Source organism: Nerophis lumbriciformis, linkage group LG02 (genome assembly GCF_033978685.3).
Source record: "Nerophis lumbriciformis linkage group LG02, RoL_Nlum_v2.1, whole genome shotgun sequence".
NCBI classification, from domain to species: Eukaryota; Metazoa; Chordata; class Actinopteri; order Syngnathiformes; family Syngnathidae; genus Nerophis; species Nerophis lumbriciformis.
Window position 1 is genome coordinate 16,972,668 of NC_084549.2, and position 19,833 is coordinate 16,992,500.

The 19,833-nt window shown below is 40.7% G+C and overlaps 1 protein-coding gene across 2 annotated transcripts in view; it reads left to right on the forward strand.

Annotated features, from left to right (window-relative positions):
• The first annotated feature begins 1,600 nt into the window (after positions 1-1,600).
• Positions 1,601-19,833, forward strand: part of pyroxd2 (pyridine nucleotide-disulphide oxidoreductase domain 2) — a 27,890-nt gene continuing 9,657 nt past the window's right edge. Inside the window, exons 1-10 of one of the 2 annotated variants that reach the window (XM_061955412.2) lie at positions 1,601-1,645; positions 3,032-3,210; positions 10,959-11,123; positions 11,358-11,377; positions 11,473-11,566; positions 12,687-12,760; positions 12,836-12,991; positions 16,871-17,024; positions 17,091-17,152; positions 17,219-17,316. In XM_061955412.2, the coding sequence (XP_061811396.1) occupies positions 3,201-3,210; positions 10,959-11,123; positions 11,358-11,377; positions 11,473-11,566; positions 12,687-12,760; positions 12,836-12,991; positions 16,871-17,024; positions 17,091-17,152; positions 17,219-17,316 (833 nt within the window). In that variant the 5' untranslated portion in view covers positions 1,601-1,645; positions 3,032-3,200. Of the gene's footprint in view, positions 1,646-1,880; positions 1,896-3,031; positions 3,211-10,958; positions 11,124-11,357; positions 11,378-11,472; positions 11,567-12,686; positions 12,761-12,835; positions 12,992-16,870; positions 17,025-17,090; positions 17,153-17,218; positions 17,317-19,833 lie in introns of those variants that run through there. The other variant, XM_061956094.1, reaches the window with a different exon arrangement.

Genomic DNA, 19,833 nt, shown 5'->3' on the forward strand with positions numbered 1-19,833 from the left:
CTTCATGTTTAGTGCATACTTGCCAACCTTGAGACCTCCGATTTCGGGAGATGGTGTGGGGGGGGGGGGGGGGGGGGGGGGGGCGTGGTTAAGAGGGGAGGAGTATATTTACAGCTAGAATTCACCAAGTCAAGTATTTCATATATATATATATATAAATATATATATATATATATATATATAAGAAATACTTGACTTTCAGTGAATTCTAGCTATATATATATATATATATATATATATATATATATATATATATATATGTGTATATATATATATATATATATATATATATTTATTTTATTATATATATATATAAATAAGAAAAATATTTGAATTTCAGTGTTCATTTATTTACGCATATACACACACATAACACTCATCTACTCATTGTTGAGTTAAGGGTTGAATTGTCCATCCTTGTTCTATTCTCTGTCACTATTTTTCTAACCATGCTGAACACCCTCTCTGATGATGCATTCTGCTTCGTCTCCTTGTTGTGTGCGCAGTTGTGCACTGCACTCTCTAAAAGCCCGAGATGTTATTGTCACATATGCATGTACAGTAGATGGCAGTATTGTCCTGTTTAAGAGTGTCACAACATTGCTGTTTACGTCAGACAAACTGCTTTACGGACGTGAAAACAGGCTGTCGACACGTCACTCAGGTCCGCATGAATTTCGGGAGATTTTCGGGAGAAAATTTGTCCCGGGAGGTTTTCGGGAGAGGCGCTGAATTTTGGGAGTCTCCCGGAAAATCCGGGAGGGTTGGCAAGTATGGTTTAGTGACATGCTAATTCTTATTTTTACACTTTTTTTTCCAAATTCCATTGTATGTTATACTCTTCGGACACCACCAGATGACAGTATAAGTGTCCACATAAGCGGTCATAAGACCCCCAATTCAGTAGTGCACACAATTTTGGAAATAAGAGCTAAAAGGTGCTGTCCACACATGTGGCCACTAAGCCTTTAGAGGTTTTAAAGTTGTTTCACTGTTGTTGATTTTGCTTGTTTTTTTGTTTGTTTAGTTTCTTGTTCTCCTTGCTTGCAGGTGTCTGGTTTGAGCCCTTAAAGTTAAAGTTAAAGTTAAAGTTAAAGTACCAATGATTGTCACACACACACTAGGTGTGGCAAAATTATTCTCTGCATTTGACCCATCACCCTTGATCACCCCCTGGGAGGTGAGGGGAGCAGTGGGCAGCAGCGGTGGCCACGCCCGGGAATAATTTTTGGTGATTTAATCCCCAATTCCAACCCTTGATACTGAGTGCCAAGCAGGGAGGTAATGGGTCCCATTTTTATAGTCTTTGGTATGACTCGGCCGGGGTTTGAACTCACAACCTACCGATCTCAGGGCGGACACTCTAACCACTAGGCCACTGAGTGTCAGGCTTGTCCCTGACAGTTTGACTGTGTTTTATTTTTTTCTCTGCGTTTGTCTTAGTTTTCTGTCCAGCACTTTTATTTTGTCTTTATTTCCTACTTGTCTCCCTGAGTGCTGTGTCCCCTCAGCTGTGGCTGATTGGCACCTGGCCACACCTGGTGTCAATCAGCCAGCTGCTATTTAAACCAGCCTTCTCCTCCAGTCAGTGCTGGATCATTGTCATTTCTACTTGTCGTTGTCAGTGTAGCTGGATGCGGTAGCGGTAAGCTATATTCTGTAGCTGTTTGTAGTCTGCTGTCTTTTTGTTCCTCGTCTTCCAGTTCTTGTTTCCCTGGCATCCTGTTTCCTGTTCCTAGTTCCTGGTTTGTGTTTTTTCCTTTACTTTATGAACATTAAATCATGTTTTCCCGTATAACGCCTTCCGCCTTCTCTGCATCTTGGGGTTCGTGTCCTACAAACTCTGACACTGAGTAAAGGGGAAAGAACCCATCAACAGAAAGTTGAGTTGAAATGTACGTCACAAGACAATAGAAAAAGCAGCAAAAAAGCAACTTTAATCATAATTACATTAGATTGAAGACTAGATTAGATATATATTTATTAATACCCTAGTTTTTTTGCCCATAAGGAAATTAAATATAATAATGGGACAATTAAATATAATGGAGAAACAAACCATTATATTGATATTTACCCTAATTATTTGTATTTTATTTGTATTTTTATTTACACAGTTACACAGGCTATGTAATTTTAGTAAACAGTTTTAAGTTATTATTACAGTCTTGTTATTGGTATTAGGCTGCACAGTGGTATAGTGTCATGAGATAGGCTCCATATTACCCATGAGCCTTGAGGACAAGCAGTATAAAACAATGGATAGATTATTTTTATTTTTACAGGCTATACATGTCTACCTTATTTCAATATAAAATACATTTGACTACAATACATGTTTTAAGTATCTTTTTGAGATTTCATTTCAACCATTAAATTACAAAAAATATTTAAAAATGGCCCCTAATTTTTTTAACCTACTCCAATTTATTACATAACATCAGAGCGCTAGTTATCAGTAAAATTTTAAAATATATATTTTAAGTGAATATAAGTCTCAATATTTATTTATTACAGTTGTCCTTTGCTTCAAATATTGAACATTTTTAGATATTTAGAATTTTTTTTTAAAACATATTCAAAAAATGTTTTGGTTCACAATTAAGTGTTAAAATGCCTAAATAAACTACAAATGTACATTTCGTTTTCATTTAATTTATTTGAATTCGGAAAGTACATATTAATCAATGTGTCAGCAAAAAAAAAAAAGAGGGTAATAAGTTGTTTTTTTTGGTCGTTCTGTGTATTTTTTTGTTTTGTTTACTGCGCCATCGGGTGCGTGTTAGAGTGCTTGCTAATTACGAAACACTGCAGGATTGTAGCAGCAGAGAGCATCGAATACGGCCGCAAAATTATACTTTCACAAAATAAAAGCATGTTGTAGATGTTGCCCTCTAGTGGGTTCTTCAGGCCACCACACACTGCCAGGAGAGCCCGGAATTCTGGGTATAACACTGTTTTATTTTTCCTCCAATCGTGCAATGTCTTTTGCTTTTCAGCAAAGTGTCTTTTCTGCGTCTGTGTCTCTCAGCAGCACCTCCAACTCCAACAACTCGTCTCATCACGGCTGCCGCTAATAAAGGCGACAGGTGATTAGATAACAAGGCCCACCTGGGTTATCTACGCATGTCGCTGTCTTCGAGGCCGGTCCTGACACACCCCGTTCAGGGCAGCCCTGCAGGCCACGCCCCCCTCCACACATGTTTTATTGTAAGTTTATGAGCTGGAGTGTGTTTAGAACTATATATCGATGTTTTATTTTGGTTTATTCCATCAGAAAAACTAATTGCATGCATCCGGGCACAGCTGCACACGTAGCAGTCATGGCGCCTGTTTGTTTAGTTGGCCATACTCTCTTTATACATGACTCTGTATTAAATAAAGAGAAGAAGTCTGTAGCTAAAGTCCGAGAGAAGTTTCTTAATTATGACTAAAGTGGTAAAGTTGTATTTTTATCTGAACTTTAATTGTTTTTACAGTTTAATCATACATATTCATTATATTATTTATTATTAATTTAGTTAGAATTAATGTATATAATATATAAATATGCACAAAAGCTAAATTGCATCCATTGTCCTGAGGCTGGTAGAAAAACACAAACACAGAGACACTATGGCAGGGGTATCAAACTCATTTCAGCTCGGGGGCCGCATGGAGGAAAATCTATTCCCAAGTGGGCCATATTGGTAAAATCATGGCATGATAACTTAAAAATAAAGACAACTCCAGGTTGTTTTCTTTGTTTTACTTTGGCCAAAAATAGAACAAGCATAGAGATGTCCGATAATGGCTTTTTTGCCGATATCTGAAATTCCGATATTGTCCAACTCTGAATTACCGATTCCGATATATACAGTCGTGGAATTAACACATTATTATGCCTAATTTTGTTGTGATGCCCCGCTGGATGCATTAAACAATGTAACTTTACCATGAATTGATTAACGTGGACCCCGACTTAAACAAGTTGCTTGGCACTCAGCATCAAGGGTTGGCATTGGGGGTTAAATCACCAAAAATGATTCCCGGGCGCGGCGCCGCTGCTGCCCACTGCTCCCCTCACCTCCCAGGGGGTGAGCAAGGGGATGGGTCAAATGCAGAGGACAAATTTCACCACACCTAGTGTGTGTGACAATCATTGGTACTTTAACTTTACACATACAAACTGTAGCACACAAAAAAACACATTTAATAAAAAAAACTTCATTATGGTCGTACCTTTACTTATAAGTGAAGTCCATGCGCCGCTCCTTTTGAACAAAAGCGTCGATAACTTGTTTATAGAAGTCTTCCTTATCTTTCTTCAGTTTTAAAAGTCTCTCTGTCTCGATGGAAATCTTCCTTTAAGTACTACCTCCTGCTTCGATTGAAAGTCCAGTTTAGAAAACTTTTTGTAATCCTCCATGGTAAAAGTCCAGACGAGAGGAAAAAATAAACGATCGCTAACTGTTGCTGCTTGTTGTCACTTATTCTGCAGCCGAGTAGTCGCAAGAATGATTGCTGGGATCACTAGCGCCCTCTACCACCAGGAGGGGGGATTACTGCGAGCCTCACACAGTGAGTCTTCGCAGCCGTTTTATGATCGCTCAGCACAAGAAATACGTTACACACATACAGTTGTTGACAAAATACACTGTACATTACATACCTCAGCTAATTAAACTATGGAAATGTATAATATAATTCATATAGCAATACGGTCTCACTGCACAGCAGGCCAGCAGTTAGCCGAGTCATTGCGCAATCCATGGTGAGGCTCAACTGGCTTCTCAGTATTTGAACGGCAAATGTGAAAATTCAGCGATTTTGAATAAAAATAATCTAAAACTGGTGAAGTTACATGGAAAATAACTTCATAGTATAATCACTGGATACTTATAACAATTTAATTAATATTTTTTCTTTTTAAATTTTTTTTCTTTCCATGTTGGCACGTGAGGCCCCGCCTCACCTGCCTCCCCTGACTGCACATCACTGTAAGAAACGGAGGTAACGGGGGTGGGGGGTGTGTGCGCGTGTGCCCAATTGTCTTGGGTGTGATGCAGTGACGTGCAGTCACTAGAGGCAGGTGAGACGAGGCCTCACCTGCCATCATGGAAAGAAAAAAAATGTAAAAAGTAAAAAATATATATTAAATTGTTAAATGTATCCAGTGATTATACTATAAAGTTATTTTCCATTTAACTTCACCAATTTTAGATTATTTTTATTCAAAATCGCTGAATTTTCACATTTGCCGTTCAAATACTGAGAAGAGACGGTGCGGTGAACAGCAGCCAGTCGAGGCACGTCACTCAGTGCCTCAACATGGATTGTGGACTCGGCTAACTGCTGGCCTGCTGTGCAGTGAGACCGTATTGCTATATGAATTATATTATACATTTCCATAGTTTAGTTAGCTGAGGTATATAATGTACAGTTTATTTTGTCAACAACTGTATGTGTGTAACATATTTCTTGTGCTAAGCGATCATAAAACGGCTGCAAAAGACGCACTGGCTGAGGCTCGCCTCCTGCACCCCCGCCGTAGAATTTGCACCCCCTGACGGGAGTGTTATACCAACTAAAGCCCACACTTAAACTTTCCACGAGCAAGATTGAATCTATTTAAAAAAGTTATTTCATAAGAAGCCAAAAAGTGCAAAAACAATAATGTTCGTGTTGGAGGAGTTGTGAATGACTGCAGGGCCACAACATTAGATACACCTGCAGACTGCAGGTGTACCTAATTCACAACTCCTCCAACACGAACATTATTGTTTTTGCACTTTTTGGCTTCTTATTAAATAACTTTTGTAACCTATTTTTATCGGCTTTCCTCTTTGTGATGTTAAGTTCCTGTTATGCGCTGTTATACAGTATATGCCTTGAGCTCTTATTTTGAAGGCGCTAAGAGCGGAATTTTGACACGTTGGAGTGGAGCGGAAGTTTTTGAAAGAAGGTAAATAAAGTGGTCCTCGTGTAAACTGGAGCCTCCGTGTTTGTTATTTTGTAGTTTCATACAGTATAGGCGACATTTATAAACCCTCGGTTACACTTTTTTAAATAGATTCAATCTTGCACGTGGAAAGTTGAAGTGAGGGCTTTAGTTGATATAACACTCCTGTCAGGAGGTGCATTAATCCAGCACAACAGCGGCGCATTTATAAGTAAAGGTAAGACCATAATAACGTTTTTTTTAATTAAATGTGCTTTTTTGTGTGCTACAGTTTGTATGTGTAAAGTTAAAGTTAAGTTAAAGTACCAATGATTGTCACACACACACTAGGTGTGGTGAAATTTGTCCTCTGCATTTGACCCATCCCCTTGTTCACCCCCTGGGAGGTGAGGGGAGCAGTGGGCAGCAGCGGCGCCGCGCCCGGGAATAATTTTTGGTGATTTAACCCCCAATTCCAACCCTTGATGCTGAGTGCCAAGCAGGGAAGAATGCTGGTATGAGCTTTTAAACATAACCCGTTAACTGCTGCCAATCAAATGGTGAATAAGATACTCTTTAGGGTTCATATGTTTGTAAATCTGACTGTGATGAAGTCAGTGCCTCACCAGCCATCAACCTCACCGCACGTCACTGGTGTGATGATGTAATGTTTTTTATAGACTGAGGCCGATCTAAGTTCGACTCCAGGTGTCGTTGAGGAGGGAGGGAAGTCAAAAGCGTCCATCATTGAGGTGTCCTCGGGGGCTAGGTGCCAGCCGAGGCCACCCGGCAGGGCGGGCGGCGAGGGCGGGCGGCGAGGGCGGGCGGCGAGGGCGGGCGGCGAGGGCTGGCGGCGAGGGCGGGCGGCGAGGGCGGCAGGAAGGGCGGGCGGCGAGGGCGGGCGGCGAGGGCGGGCGGCGAGGCGGCGGCTCCCTCCGCCGCGGCACGTGCCCAGCCCCGCTTCGCACCCCAGCCCGACCGACCCAGTCCTTGATTTGAGGACAGCGCAAAGAAAGAGGCTTCAAAAAAGTTCAGACAAGACAAAAATGAAGAGAGCAAGCTGGGAGGAGAGGGAGCGAATCTGAAAAAAAAATATTATTCGAAATGTTTCAGTACATCAGTACATTGTTGGCATGCAGGTCGAATCGTTCTAGGCTGCAGTTATTTTCCATGAAATGTGACGATTGTGTTTTGGTGCATGGTGCGGAATAATAACATAATCGAATTGTCTCCCTTAATGCTTGAGAGAGCCTCTGCAGGCATGAGTGTTGAATTTCTGCCGACAAAGGGGAACAAAGTGTTAATTTCTGCTTACAAGAACAAAACGTCCTGCTGGTGATCTTGTTATAGCGTATTGACTGTTGTCCGCAGACATTCCTGAAGCGTGCGGCCTGTCAGGATCATTCCTCTTGCCCGAGGCTAATGCTGCTCTAATCCACCATGGGAGAAGAAGGGGGAAATCCTAGATCCCCTTCAACAACTCATTTTACTCCAAGAGAGTGCGCGATCTTTATAACCAGAAGACTTATTTTACGTAGTGTAAGCAAAAAGCAAGCCAGATTTCCTCATCATCCAAGAAAAGACGGAACTCTAACATGATTATCGTTTGTTTTTGTCTCGGGTAAAACTATTCCTTCCTCCCGGGGATGATGGCCCTACGGACTGATGATGATGATGATGATGATGAGCAATGGCGTTATAAGCAGGCCAGTATTGTCTGGAGAGCCCATCTTGAAACTCTCAGGTAGGCCCTTACTGCAGGCCAACCTCAAATGAACAAGGTCAATAAATGATGAGAGTAAATAACAATGTATCAGAGCGATGATTACAAGGACACCATCAACAATGTTGACGACTTAAAGGCTGGAATATACTCTGGCGTCACGTACTAGCGCGCGGCACCTCTGACGGCGTCTTGTTTGATTTAAAGCTCTACCCTTGGGGGGGTGGCACCAGACTTGTACAAAACCCATAACCAGTGAAGTTGGCACGTTGTGTAAATGGTAAATAAAAACAGAATACAATGATTTGCGAACCCTTTTCAACTTATATTCAATTGAATAGAGTACAAAGACAAGATATTTTTAATGTTCGAACAGAGAAACTTTTTTGCAAATAATCATTAACTTAGAATTTAATGGCAGCAACACATTGCAAAAAAGTTGGGACAGGGGCATTTTTACCACTGTGTTACATGGCCTTTCCGTTTAACAACACTCAGTAAACATTTGGGAACTGAGGAGACCAATTTTTGAAGCTTTTCAGGTGTAATTATTTCCCATTCTTGCTTGATGTACAGCTTAAGTTGTTCAACAGTCTCCGTTGTGGTATTTTAGGCTTCATATTGCGCCACACATTTTCAATGGGAGACAGGTCTGGACTACAGGCAGGCCAGTCGAGTACCCGCACTCTTTTACTATGAAGCCACGCTGTTGTAACATGTGGCTTGGCATTGTCTTGCTGAAATAAGCAGGGGCGTCCATGACAACGTTGCTTGGATGGAAACATATGTTGCTCCAAAACCTGTATGTACCTTTCAGCATTAATGGTGCATTCACAGATGTGTAAGTTACCCATGCCTTGGGCACTAATACACCCCCATACCATCACAGATGCTGGCTTTTCAACTTTGCGCATATAACAATCTGGATGGTTCTTTTCCTCTTTGTTCGGAGGACACGACGTCCACAGTTTCCAAAAACAATTTGAAATGTGGACTCGTCAGACCACAGAACATCTCTCCACTTTGCATCAGTCCATCTTAGATGAGCTCAGGCCCAGCGAAGCCGGTGGCATTTCTGGGTGTTGTTGATAAATGGCTTTGGCTTTGCATAGTAGAGTTTTAACTTGAACTTACAGATGTAGCGACAAACTGTAGTTACTGACAGTGGTTTTCTGAAGTGTTCCTGAGCCGATGTGGTGATATCCTTTACACACTGATGTCGCTTGTTGATGCAGTAACGCCTGAGGGATCGAAAGTCCGTAATATCAGCGCTTACGTGCAGTGATTTCTCCAGATTCTTTTGATGATATTACGGACCACAGATGGTGTAATCCCTAAATTCCTTGCAATAATAGCTTGTTGAGAAATGTTGATCTTGAGCTGTTTGACAATTTGCTCACGCATTTATTCACAAAGTGGTGACCCTCGCCCCATCCTTGTTTTGGAATGACTGAGCATTTCCTGGAAGCTGCTTTTATACTCAATCATGGCACCCACCTGTTCCCAATAAGCCTGTTCACCTGTGGGATGTTCCAAATAAGTGTTTGATGAGCATTCCTCAACTTTATCAGTCTTTTTTGTCACTTTTGCCAGCTTTTTTGAAATATGTTGCAGGCATCAAATTCCAAATGAACTAATATTTGCAAAAAATAACGTTTTTCAATTCGAACATTAAATATCTTGCCTTTGCAGTCTATTCAATTGAAAAGAAGTTGAAAAGGATTCGCAGATCATTGTATTCTGTTTTTATTTACGATTTACACAACGTGCCAACGGCCCTGCGATGAGGTGGCGACTTGTCCAGGGTGTACCCCGCCTTCCGCCCGATTGTAGCTGAGATAGGCTCCAGCGCCCCCCGCGACCCCAAAGGGAATAAGCGGTAGAAAATGGATGGATGGATGGACAACGTGCCAACTTCACTGGTTTTGGGGTTTGTATATGAAACAAAGTTTACATTCATTGTGTTCTTTATTGTGTGTTTGAAACTGCAACAATTTTTTCCTCAGAATTTTCAACTAACTTGAAGTGTTTTGAAAAGAGTATTATTTGTAATATGCACATTTTCAGAATGTGCTCGTTCCATTTTTGGCCAAAGTAAAACAATCCAATCCAATCCAATCCAATCCACTTTATTTATATAGCACATTTAAACAACAAAAATGTTTCCAAAGTGCTGCACAAGAATATTAAAAACAAGATTCAAATACTATCCTTAGCTCCACCATTGACTGAATAAAAACAAAATAAATAAATATAAAACCAATATAAAAATAAATATGATTAAAAACAATTTTAAAGGGTAAAACCCATCCATCCATCCATTTTCTACCGCTTATTCCCTTTGGGGTCGCGGGGGGCGCTGGAGCCTATCTCAGCTACAATCGGGCGGAAGGCGGGGTACACCCTGGACAAGTCGCCACCTCATCGCAGGGCCAACACAGATAGACAGACAACATTCACACTCACATCCACACACTAGGGCCAATTTAGTGTTGCCAATCAAGGACCACACAACTCACGTAGTGTTAAAAGCCAGAGAATAAAAGTGGGTCAGTTGGAACATGGAGGGGCAGAGTGTTCCAGAGCTTAGGGCCGACCACAGAGAAGGCCCTGTCTCCCCTGGTTTTAAGTCTCGTCTTGGGCACCACGAGCTGGAGCTGGCTCTCGGACCAAAACAAAGAAAACAATCTGAATGTCTCTTTATTTTTAAGTTTTTATGCCATGATTTTACCAGTCCGGCTCACGTGGGAATTTATTTTTGACACCCCTGAGCTATACGGTATCTTTATTTATTTATTTTTATTATTGTTTTTTTTTAATAAACCTTTATTTATAATATGCAACATTTACATACAAGCAAAGAATAATCAAAACAAGTACAGAAACAGTGCAAAACAGCGCCAGGGGGTTGTAAACTCAATAAAGCAACTAAAGTAGAATGCAAAATATATATATGGAGCAAAGTGTAAAGCCATGGGCTCACACAAGTTCCATAAATAATCCAAACTTGGAGCACAGCATCATAGTTTTCACAGCTTTATGGTTGCTATCCAGTATCTTTAACAAGTGTTCCCCTACCACTGGTGACGTGGCCCGTTATAGGAGCACTGACTGCTACAAGTCCGCCATCAAGTGGTCAAAAGGGGTAATGACAACAAATGCAAAAACGTCTTAAAAAAATAAATGGGATGTTGCAGTACTAATAAAAATAATTCCCGCCACATTTTTATGCTTCACAGCAGGAGCTAAAATGACTGATTAATACGAAATATATTATTCCTCACTCATGCACCAGTAACTTTGAGTTACTTGCAGTGGACTTTGGAGCACCAGAAGGGGATGGGCTTCAATATGCAATGGCTGCTGCAATGTGGACTGACCGTGCACGGAGGGTCGCCCAGGTCGCGCGGAACTTGCTGGAAAGCAGAGGCAAACACACCGCGTCACCATCCCGGTACGATGCACTGGTCATCGGGGGAGGTAAGCTCTGCACACGGTTAAAAAAAACTGTAAAAAATCAATAAATAAATAAAAATGTTTAATTTCTCAAGGGAAAAACGAGCGTGTACGTACTCTATTGTTAATGTGTGACTTTATGTAAATTATTTGCAAGATTTGAGCTCGAATGAGGAAAATAATGGTGCAACTTCTGTTCAAACAAAAAGGCTCTTATTGTTGAAAGAAAACTAATATATTTGTTTCCGGTCACCGCAGGGCACAATGGACTAGTGGCAGTAAGTTCCAACTATTCCACCGACATGTATTGTTGTGTATTGTATGTATTGTATAATTGTATTGTGTGTTTTTGTGTGTTTGTGTATATATAAAGGCTGCCTATCTCCAGAAAGAAGGCTTGAAGACAGCAGTGTTGGAGCGCAGACATGTGCTTGGAGGAGCTGCAGTGACTGAGGAGATCTTCCCTGGTAAGAAGCTGCCATCCTGGGGACAAACTAAACGTGGTTGTACTTTAGAGTAGTCCGTGTACAGCTGGTACAGCAGTGTGGATTTTTGTAATCCACGGAAAATGACTCCGCATTCCCTGCGCATTTTGGCCAATCTGCGCCATTTTCCCCAATCGATTTTGTCTCTGAGCGGCACTCAAAGCGCACGTCAACTTTCTAATCTAAAATTTATTAATCAATCATCCATCCATCCATTTTGTACCACTTGTCCCTATCTCAGCTGCATTCGGGCGGAAGGCGGGGTACACCCTGGACAAGTCGCCACCTCATCGCAGGGCCAACACAGATAAAGAGACAACATTCACACTCACATTCACACACTAGGGACCATTTAGTGTTGCCAATCAACCTATCCCCAGGTGCATGTCTTTGGAGGTGGGAGGAAGCCGGAGTACCCGGAGGGAACCCCACTTTGTGAACAAATGCGTGAGCAAATTGTCGAACAGTTTAAGAACAACATTTCTCAACGAGCTATTGCGAGGAATTGAGGGATTTCACCATCTACGGTCCGTAATATCATCAAAAGGGTCAGATAATCTGGAGAAATCGCTGCACGTGAGCGGCAAGGCCGAAAACCAACATTGAATGCCCGTGACCTTCGATCCCTTAGGCGGTACTGCATCAAAAACCGACATTAGTGAGTAAAGGATATCACCACAAGGGCTCAGGAACACTTCAGAAAACCACTGTCAGTAACTACAGTTGGTCGCTACATCTGTAAGTGCAAGTTAAAACTCTACCATGCAAAGCGGAAGCCATTTATCAACAACACCCAGAAAAGCAAAATAAGGTTTTTACATGTGTTTTAAAAAGCTATTTACGTCAATAATTACTTTGTTGGTGCATGTGGGGTGGTGATGTTAGGCTTAAGGTGGGTTGGGGGCCCCTTAAGACAATAAATAAGTAATATTAAATACTGAAATGGGGCCACAAACTAAATCTTGTTTAGGGCCACAAAAAGGCGGTGAGTGCTCTGGTAAAGACATTTATTCACGTTTGCACTTGCTGCAAGGCCGTGTATAGCTAGCATGATTAGCAACCAGCTATGAATGTTGGCGTAATCCCGCTCTTGTGCGTGCAGGTTTCCACTTCTCCAGGTGCTCCTACCTGCTTAGTTTGTTGCGGCCGCACATTTACGCCGACTTGGAGCTGAAGGTAAACAAGGCTGCGCGCTCACGTCCTAAAATGTTTTGTCTTTGAAACAGTCGCCTGTGTGTTTTGTTTTTTTAGAAACATGGACTGAAGGTGCACCTGAGGGACCCCCATGCTTTCACTCCCATGTTGGAGGAGGGGGTGGGCGGGGGTCCGCCGAGGTCACTCATCCTGGGCTCAGATCGCGCCGAGAACCGCAGGGAGATCGGCAAGTTTTCCCAGAAAGATGCCGAGGTAATGTAATGATTAGAGATGATATCGGCCGATAAATGCTTTAAAATGTAATATCGGAAATTATCGGTATCTGTTTCAAAAAGTAAAATTAATGACTTTTTAAAACGCCCCTGTACGGAGCGGTACATATCCGGTAAAACACGGACGTAGGGCATACTTGGCAACCCTCCAGATTTTCCCGGGAGACTCCCGAATTTCAGTGCCCCTCCCGAAAATATCTCGGGGCAACCATTCTCCCGAATTTCTCCCGATTTCCACGCGGTCAACAATATTGAGGGCGTGCCTTAAAGGCACTACCTTTAGCGTCCTCTACAACCTGTCGTCACGGCCACTTTTCCTCCATACAAACAGCGTGCCGGCCCAATCATAATATATGCGGCTTTAACACACATAAGTGAATGCAACCCATACTTGGTCAACAGCCATACAGGTCACACTGAGGGTGGCCGTGTATACAACTTTAGCACTGTTACAAATATGCGCCACACTGTGAACCCACACCAAACAAGAATGACAAACACATTTCGGGAGAACATCCGCACCGTAACAACAGAACAAATACCCAGAACCCCTTGCAGCACTAACTCTTCTGGGACGCTACAATATACACCCCCGCTACCACCAAACCCCGCCCACCTCAAGCCCGCCCCCCCATCTCCCGAATCTCAGAGGTCTCAAGGTTGGCAAGTATGCTCTAGTATACTCTGGACTTAATCTGTGTGCCTTCATTGTTTTTGTAGCTGTTGTTTTGAGGCATGTTAAAAAAAAAAGAAAAAAAAAGCACTTTGTGAAAATCAAAGTATAGTATTTCCCATAGTTGTAGTGGGTATTAGGATTAACTCAAATTCCAAGCTGCTGTTTTGAGGCATGTTAAAAAAAAAAAAATGCACTTTGTGACTTCAATAATAAATATGGCTGTGCCATGTTGGCACTTTTTTTCCATAACTGGAGTTGAAGATGTTCTCTTATTTTGGAAAACCTTGTTTTTGATTGATTGATTGATTGAAACTTGTATTAGTAGTACAGTACATATTCCGTACAATTGACCACTAAATGGTAACACCGGAATAAGTTTTTCAACTTACTCATGGTAAAGTTACATTGTTTAATGCATCCAGCGGGGCATCACAACAAAATTAGACATAATAATGTGTTAATTCCACAACTGTATATATCGGTATCGGTTGATATCGGAATCGGTAATTAAGAGTTGGACAATATCGGAATATCGGATATCGGCAAAAAAGCCATTATCGGACATCTTTAGTAATGATTATGTATGCCTGTCTTTCAGGTACAATGGTACTGCAGGGGGGCCGTGAAATTTTTGTAGACTTTAAAAAAATGGTATCTTTTCATATTTGCGCACTTTTTCCACATATGTAAATATCTTTAAACACACATTGAGCCAACACATTTAGTTGTACATGAATCATGATAACATATAATATGAATAAATCATTGTATTATATAAATGTTAGCATTTAATATAGTTAGTGATAGGCACTCTACTTGTCAGCTAACGATTAGCGCACTATTTGTCCGCTAGCGATTAGCGTGCTAATTGTTAGCTGGTAATTAACACCCTAGTTGTCAGCTAGTGATTGACACGCTTGTTGTCAGCTAGCGACTAGCGCGCTCTCTGTCGATTAGCGCTTTGGTTGCCCGCTAGCGACATGTGTGTTGGTTGTCAGCTAGCCACTAGCACGCGAGTTGTCATCTAGCAATTAATGCTCTGGTTATCAGCTAGCGAGTTGTCGAGCTCAAGTTGTCAACTAGAAATTAACACGCTAGTTCAACTACATTGTCATGTAGTTAAACATGAATAGATTATTATATTATTAGATTCATGTTAGCGTTTAAGATAGCTAGCAATTAGCACTCTAGTTGTCATGTAGCAATTAGCACCCTAGTTGTCAGCTAGCAATTGGTGCTCTTGTTGTCAGCTGGCTATTACCATTTGCAGCTAGCGATTGATGCGCTCGTTGCCAACTAGCGATTAGTACGTTAGTTGCCAGCTAGCGACTAGCACATTAGTTCTCAGCTAGCGATTAGTGCTCTAGTTGTCCGCTAGCAATTAACACTTAAGTCGTCAGCTAGCAATTGACGCGCTTGTGGTCAGTTAGGGATTCGCACGCTGAATGTCAGCTAGTAATTAGCACATTAGTTGTCAGCTAGCGACCAGCACACTAGTTGTCATCTAGCGATTAACGCCCCAGTTATCAGCTAGCAATTAACGCCCTATTTGTTAACCAGCAATTAACCAGAGGTGGGTAGAGTAGCCAGAAATTGTACTCAAGTAAGAGTACTGTTACTTTAGAGATTTATTACTCAAGTAAAAGTAAGGAGTAGTCACCCAAAACTTGAGTAAAAGTAAAAAGTATGTTGTGAAAAAACTACTCAAGTACTGAGTAACAGATGAGTAACCTGTTTGTTTAATGACGGCAACAAATAATGCACAAAAACATAAAAATAGCAATGAGCAAATTCAGAGCCAGGAATATCTCTTAAGCAACTAAAACTTAGACTTAGACTTAGACTTCCTTTTTATTGTCATTCAAATTTGAACTTTACAGTACAGATAATGAAATTTCGTTGCATTAGCTCATGGTAGTGCAGGATAAAAAAGCAATAAGGTGCAGATATAAATAAATAAATAGGTTACTGTACAGATAAATATATTGCACTTTTTCATATGCATCCACGTTTATTGATGTATGTTATATTGTCTTTATATTCCAGCGAGTTAATCCATTTTGGGGGGAGTTGAGGGGATAATTATGATGCGTTCAGGAGCAAACAATAATATATATTAAATAATAATACATTAACATTAAAAAAATGAAGGCAAATTGAGCCACAATAACTTAACAGCACCATAGGCTCAGTAGGCAGAGATTACAAAGGAAAATAACAAGTTAGCCTTTACGCAAACCATAAACTGATAGGTGTGGGCTGCACCTAGGAACACACTGATTGGTGTTTCTATGCATGCGTGTGTGTGTGTGCGACTGTGCGTGTGTGTGTGTGTGTGTGTGTGTGTGTGTCTATGAGGCTGCAGTGCGTTAATAAATGTCCCCACACGATGTACATTTGACAGTGATTCATAGCAGGGAAGCTAACATCAACCTACGGTGACAGCCAAAATATCTACTAACGTTACTTACCGCCATGTGCTTCCTCAAATTTGATGTTGAGTTAATGTAAGCTTAAGCTTGTTGTTGTTTTACCGCCTGGTTCTGTTTGATTGGTGAAACGGAGTCAAACGTCACCAGTGACTGCATTTGATTGGTGAAACGCAGGCATGCGATAGATCCTACTTTGAAGGTCTGTCTGACAAACCAAAACAAACAAAGCGTGCATTAACAGATTGATAAAAATCAGTAGCGAGCTGAATGTAGATAAATGGAGCGGAGTAAAAGTAGCGTTTCTTCTCTATAAATATACTCAAGTAAAAGTAAAAGTATGTTGCATTAAAACTACTCTTAGAAGTACAATTTATCCCAAAAGTTACTCAAGTAGATGTAACTGAGTAAATGTAGCGCGTTACTACCCACCTCTGCTATTAACGCGCTAGTTCCACTCCACTGTCATGTAGTTGAACATGAATAAATAATCATATTATAATATATTATTATATTCATGATTAGAGTGCTCGTTGCCACCTAGTTATTAGCAGCACAATACTGTTATTTAAATATCGCTAGTATTGCACAAAAACAGGACCAGTTTAATGTAAAATACAATCATACTTGAATACAAGATATATACTGTAAGTAGGGATGCCCGCTCCTTCTTTCCATCAGTTTGGGGGTCCTTGGTCTGGAAAAACGTTGAAGATCCCTGCTCTAAGTCATCTCGTCCTCGTCTGGCACCCAGGCGTTTTCAGGTTTTGTTTCGTATCTTGAGAAGCTAGCAGCCGCCATCCACCCCCTCCTGGATGCCCCCCCTGTCGACATTCCAGGCATCACAAGCGGCTCGTGGCGGAAGAGGCTGGCTGCAGCCAAAACACTGAAGCCTGTCGTCAAATGTGGTGCGTAGCTAGCGTGGGACATGACTGGAGAGATGGACGGTCCAGTCAAAGTGTGTCTTTTTCAAGGGCTGAAACTGGGCAGAAACATTCCAGACTTTTATGAGATCACAACAGCACCAATCATGAAGGTTTGTCCCAATCGTTTGCATTAATTGTACTGGATGGCATCACTGCTTGTGTTGTTTTTATGTTAGATCCTCAATCGGTGGTTTGAGTCGGAGCCGTTGATTGCAACGCTGGCTACTGACGCCGTCATTGGAGCCATGACCAGCCCCAGCAATCCTGGTAGTGGGTGAGGTGGCGTGTTCTTTTTAAAGATGGACTTACCGTATTTTTCGGAGTATAAGTCGCTCCGGAGTATAAGTCGCACCGGCCAAAAAGGCATAATAAAGAAGGAAAAAAACATGTATAAGTCGCACTGGAGTATAAGGCGCATTTTTGGGGGAAATTTATTTGATAAAACCCAACACCAAGAATAGACATTTGAAAGGCAATTTAAAATAAATAAAGAATAGTGAACAACAGGCTGAATAAGTGTACGTTATATGAGGCATAAATAACCAACTGAGAAAGTGCCTGGTATAAGAGTCATTAAAATAACAATAACATATAGAACATGCTATACGTTTACCAAACAATCTGTCACTCCCAATCGCTAAATCCCATGAAATCTTATACGTCTAGTCTCTTACGTGAATGAGCTAAATAATATTATCTGATATTTTACTGTAATGTGTTTATAATTTCACACATAAGTCGCTCCTGAGTATAAGTCGCACCCCCGGCCAAACTATGAAAAAAAACTGCGACTTATAGTCCGAAAAATACGGTACATATTATGTTTTCAGTGTTGGCGCTAGGAACTTTCAAAACGGGGTCCCGGGGACCCCATCAAGTCATAAAAGTGGGGTCTCACAGTCAATTTTTGGGGTCTCACTTTTTTGTAACCGTTTTGAAAACAAATGATAAATGTATGCATTATCCTGTTATATCACACATTCTATATTGTGTTTTGGAAAAAAAAGGTTGTCATAAACGTTACTTAATTCATTATAAATATACCGTATTTTTCGGACTATAAGTCGCTCCGGAGTATAAGTTGCACCGGCTGGAAATGCATAATAAAGAAGGAAAAAAACAAATATAAGTCGCATTTTTGGGGAAATTTATTTGATAAAACCCAACACCAAGAATAGACATTTGAAAGGCAATTTAAAATAAATAAAGAATAGTGAACAACAGGCTGAATAAGTGTACATTATATGACGCATAAATAACCAACTGAGAACGTGCCTGGTATGTTAACGTAACATATTATGGTGAGAGTCATTCAAATAACTATAACATATAGAACATGCTATACGTTTACCAAACAATCTGTCACTCCTAATCGCTAAATCCCATGAAATCTTATACATCTAGTCTCTTATGTGAATGAGCTAAATAATATTATTTGATATTTTACGGTAATGTGTTAATAATTTAACACATAAGTCGCTCCTGAGTATAAGTCGCACCCCCTGCGACTTATAGTCCGAAAAATACGGTAATACAAAAGAAAACAAAACTGTCCGAGTGTAAATTGATGGCAGTATTTGTGATTGATAAAACTTTCGGCAAATCAAAATTTAAGAAATTGTACCGAAAAGTTAATTACTTTGAAGATAAACGGGGACGGAAATTTGACCCGACACATATAAACACCGGCGGAAAGCGATAAAAAGCGACCACAGAACTTTCCTCCAGAGAGTCTTGTCTCTGTCCATGTAATGTCAGATAAAACAAAAATTGAGCTGTTTGGCCACAATACCCAGCAATATGTTTGGAGGAGAAAAGGTGAGGCCTTTAATCCCATAAACACCATACCTACCGTCAAGCATGGTGGTGGTAGTATTATGCTCTGGGCCTGTTTTACTGCCAATGGAACTGGTGCTTTACAGAGAGTAAATGGGACAATGAAAAAGGAGGATTACTTCCAAATTCTTCAGGACAACCTAAAATCATCAGCCCGGAGGTTGGGTCTTGGGTGCAGTTGGGTGTTCCAACAGGACAATGACCCCAAACACACGTCAAAAGTGGTAAATGAATGGCTAAAGCAGGCTAGAATTAAGGTTTTGAAATGGCCTTCCCAAAGTCCTGACTTAAACGTGTGGACAATGCTGAAGAAACAAGTCCATGTCAGAAAACCAACAAATTTAGCTGAACTGCACCAATTTTGTCAAGAGGAGTGGTCAAAAATTCTACCAGAAGCTTGTGAATGGCTACCAAAAGCGCCTTATTGCAGTGAAACTTGCCAAGGGACATGTATCCAAATATTAACATTGCTGTATGTATACTTTTGACCCAGCAGATTTGGTCACATTTTCAGTAGACAAATAATAAATTCATAAAAGAACCAAACTTCATGAATGTTTTTTGTGACCAACAAGTATGTGCTCCAATCACTCTATCACAAAAAATAAGAGTTGTAGAAATTATTGGAAACTCAAGACAGCCATGACATTATGTTCTTTACAAGTGTATGTAAACTTTTAACCACGACTGTATATATGTATATATATATATATATATATATATATATATATATATATATATATATATATATATATATATATATATATATATATATATATGTCTTAATAAGGTTATCCAAAAAATAGTGCTCGATACCGTAGTAGAGCGCAATATATGTATGTGTGGGAAAAAAATCACAAGACTATTTCATCTCTACAGGCCTGTTTCATGAGGGGGGGTACCCTCAATCATCAGGAGAAAATCTCCTGATGATTGAGGGTACCCCCCCTCATGA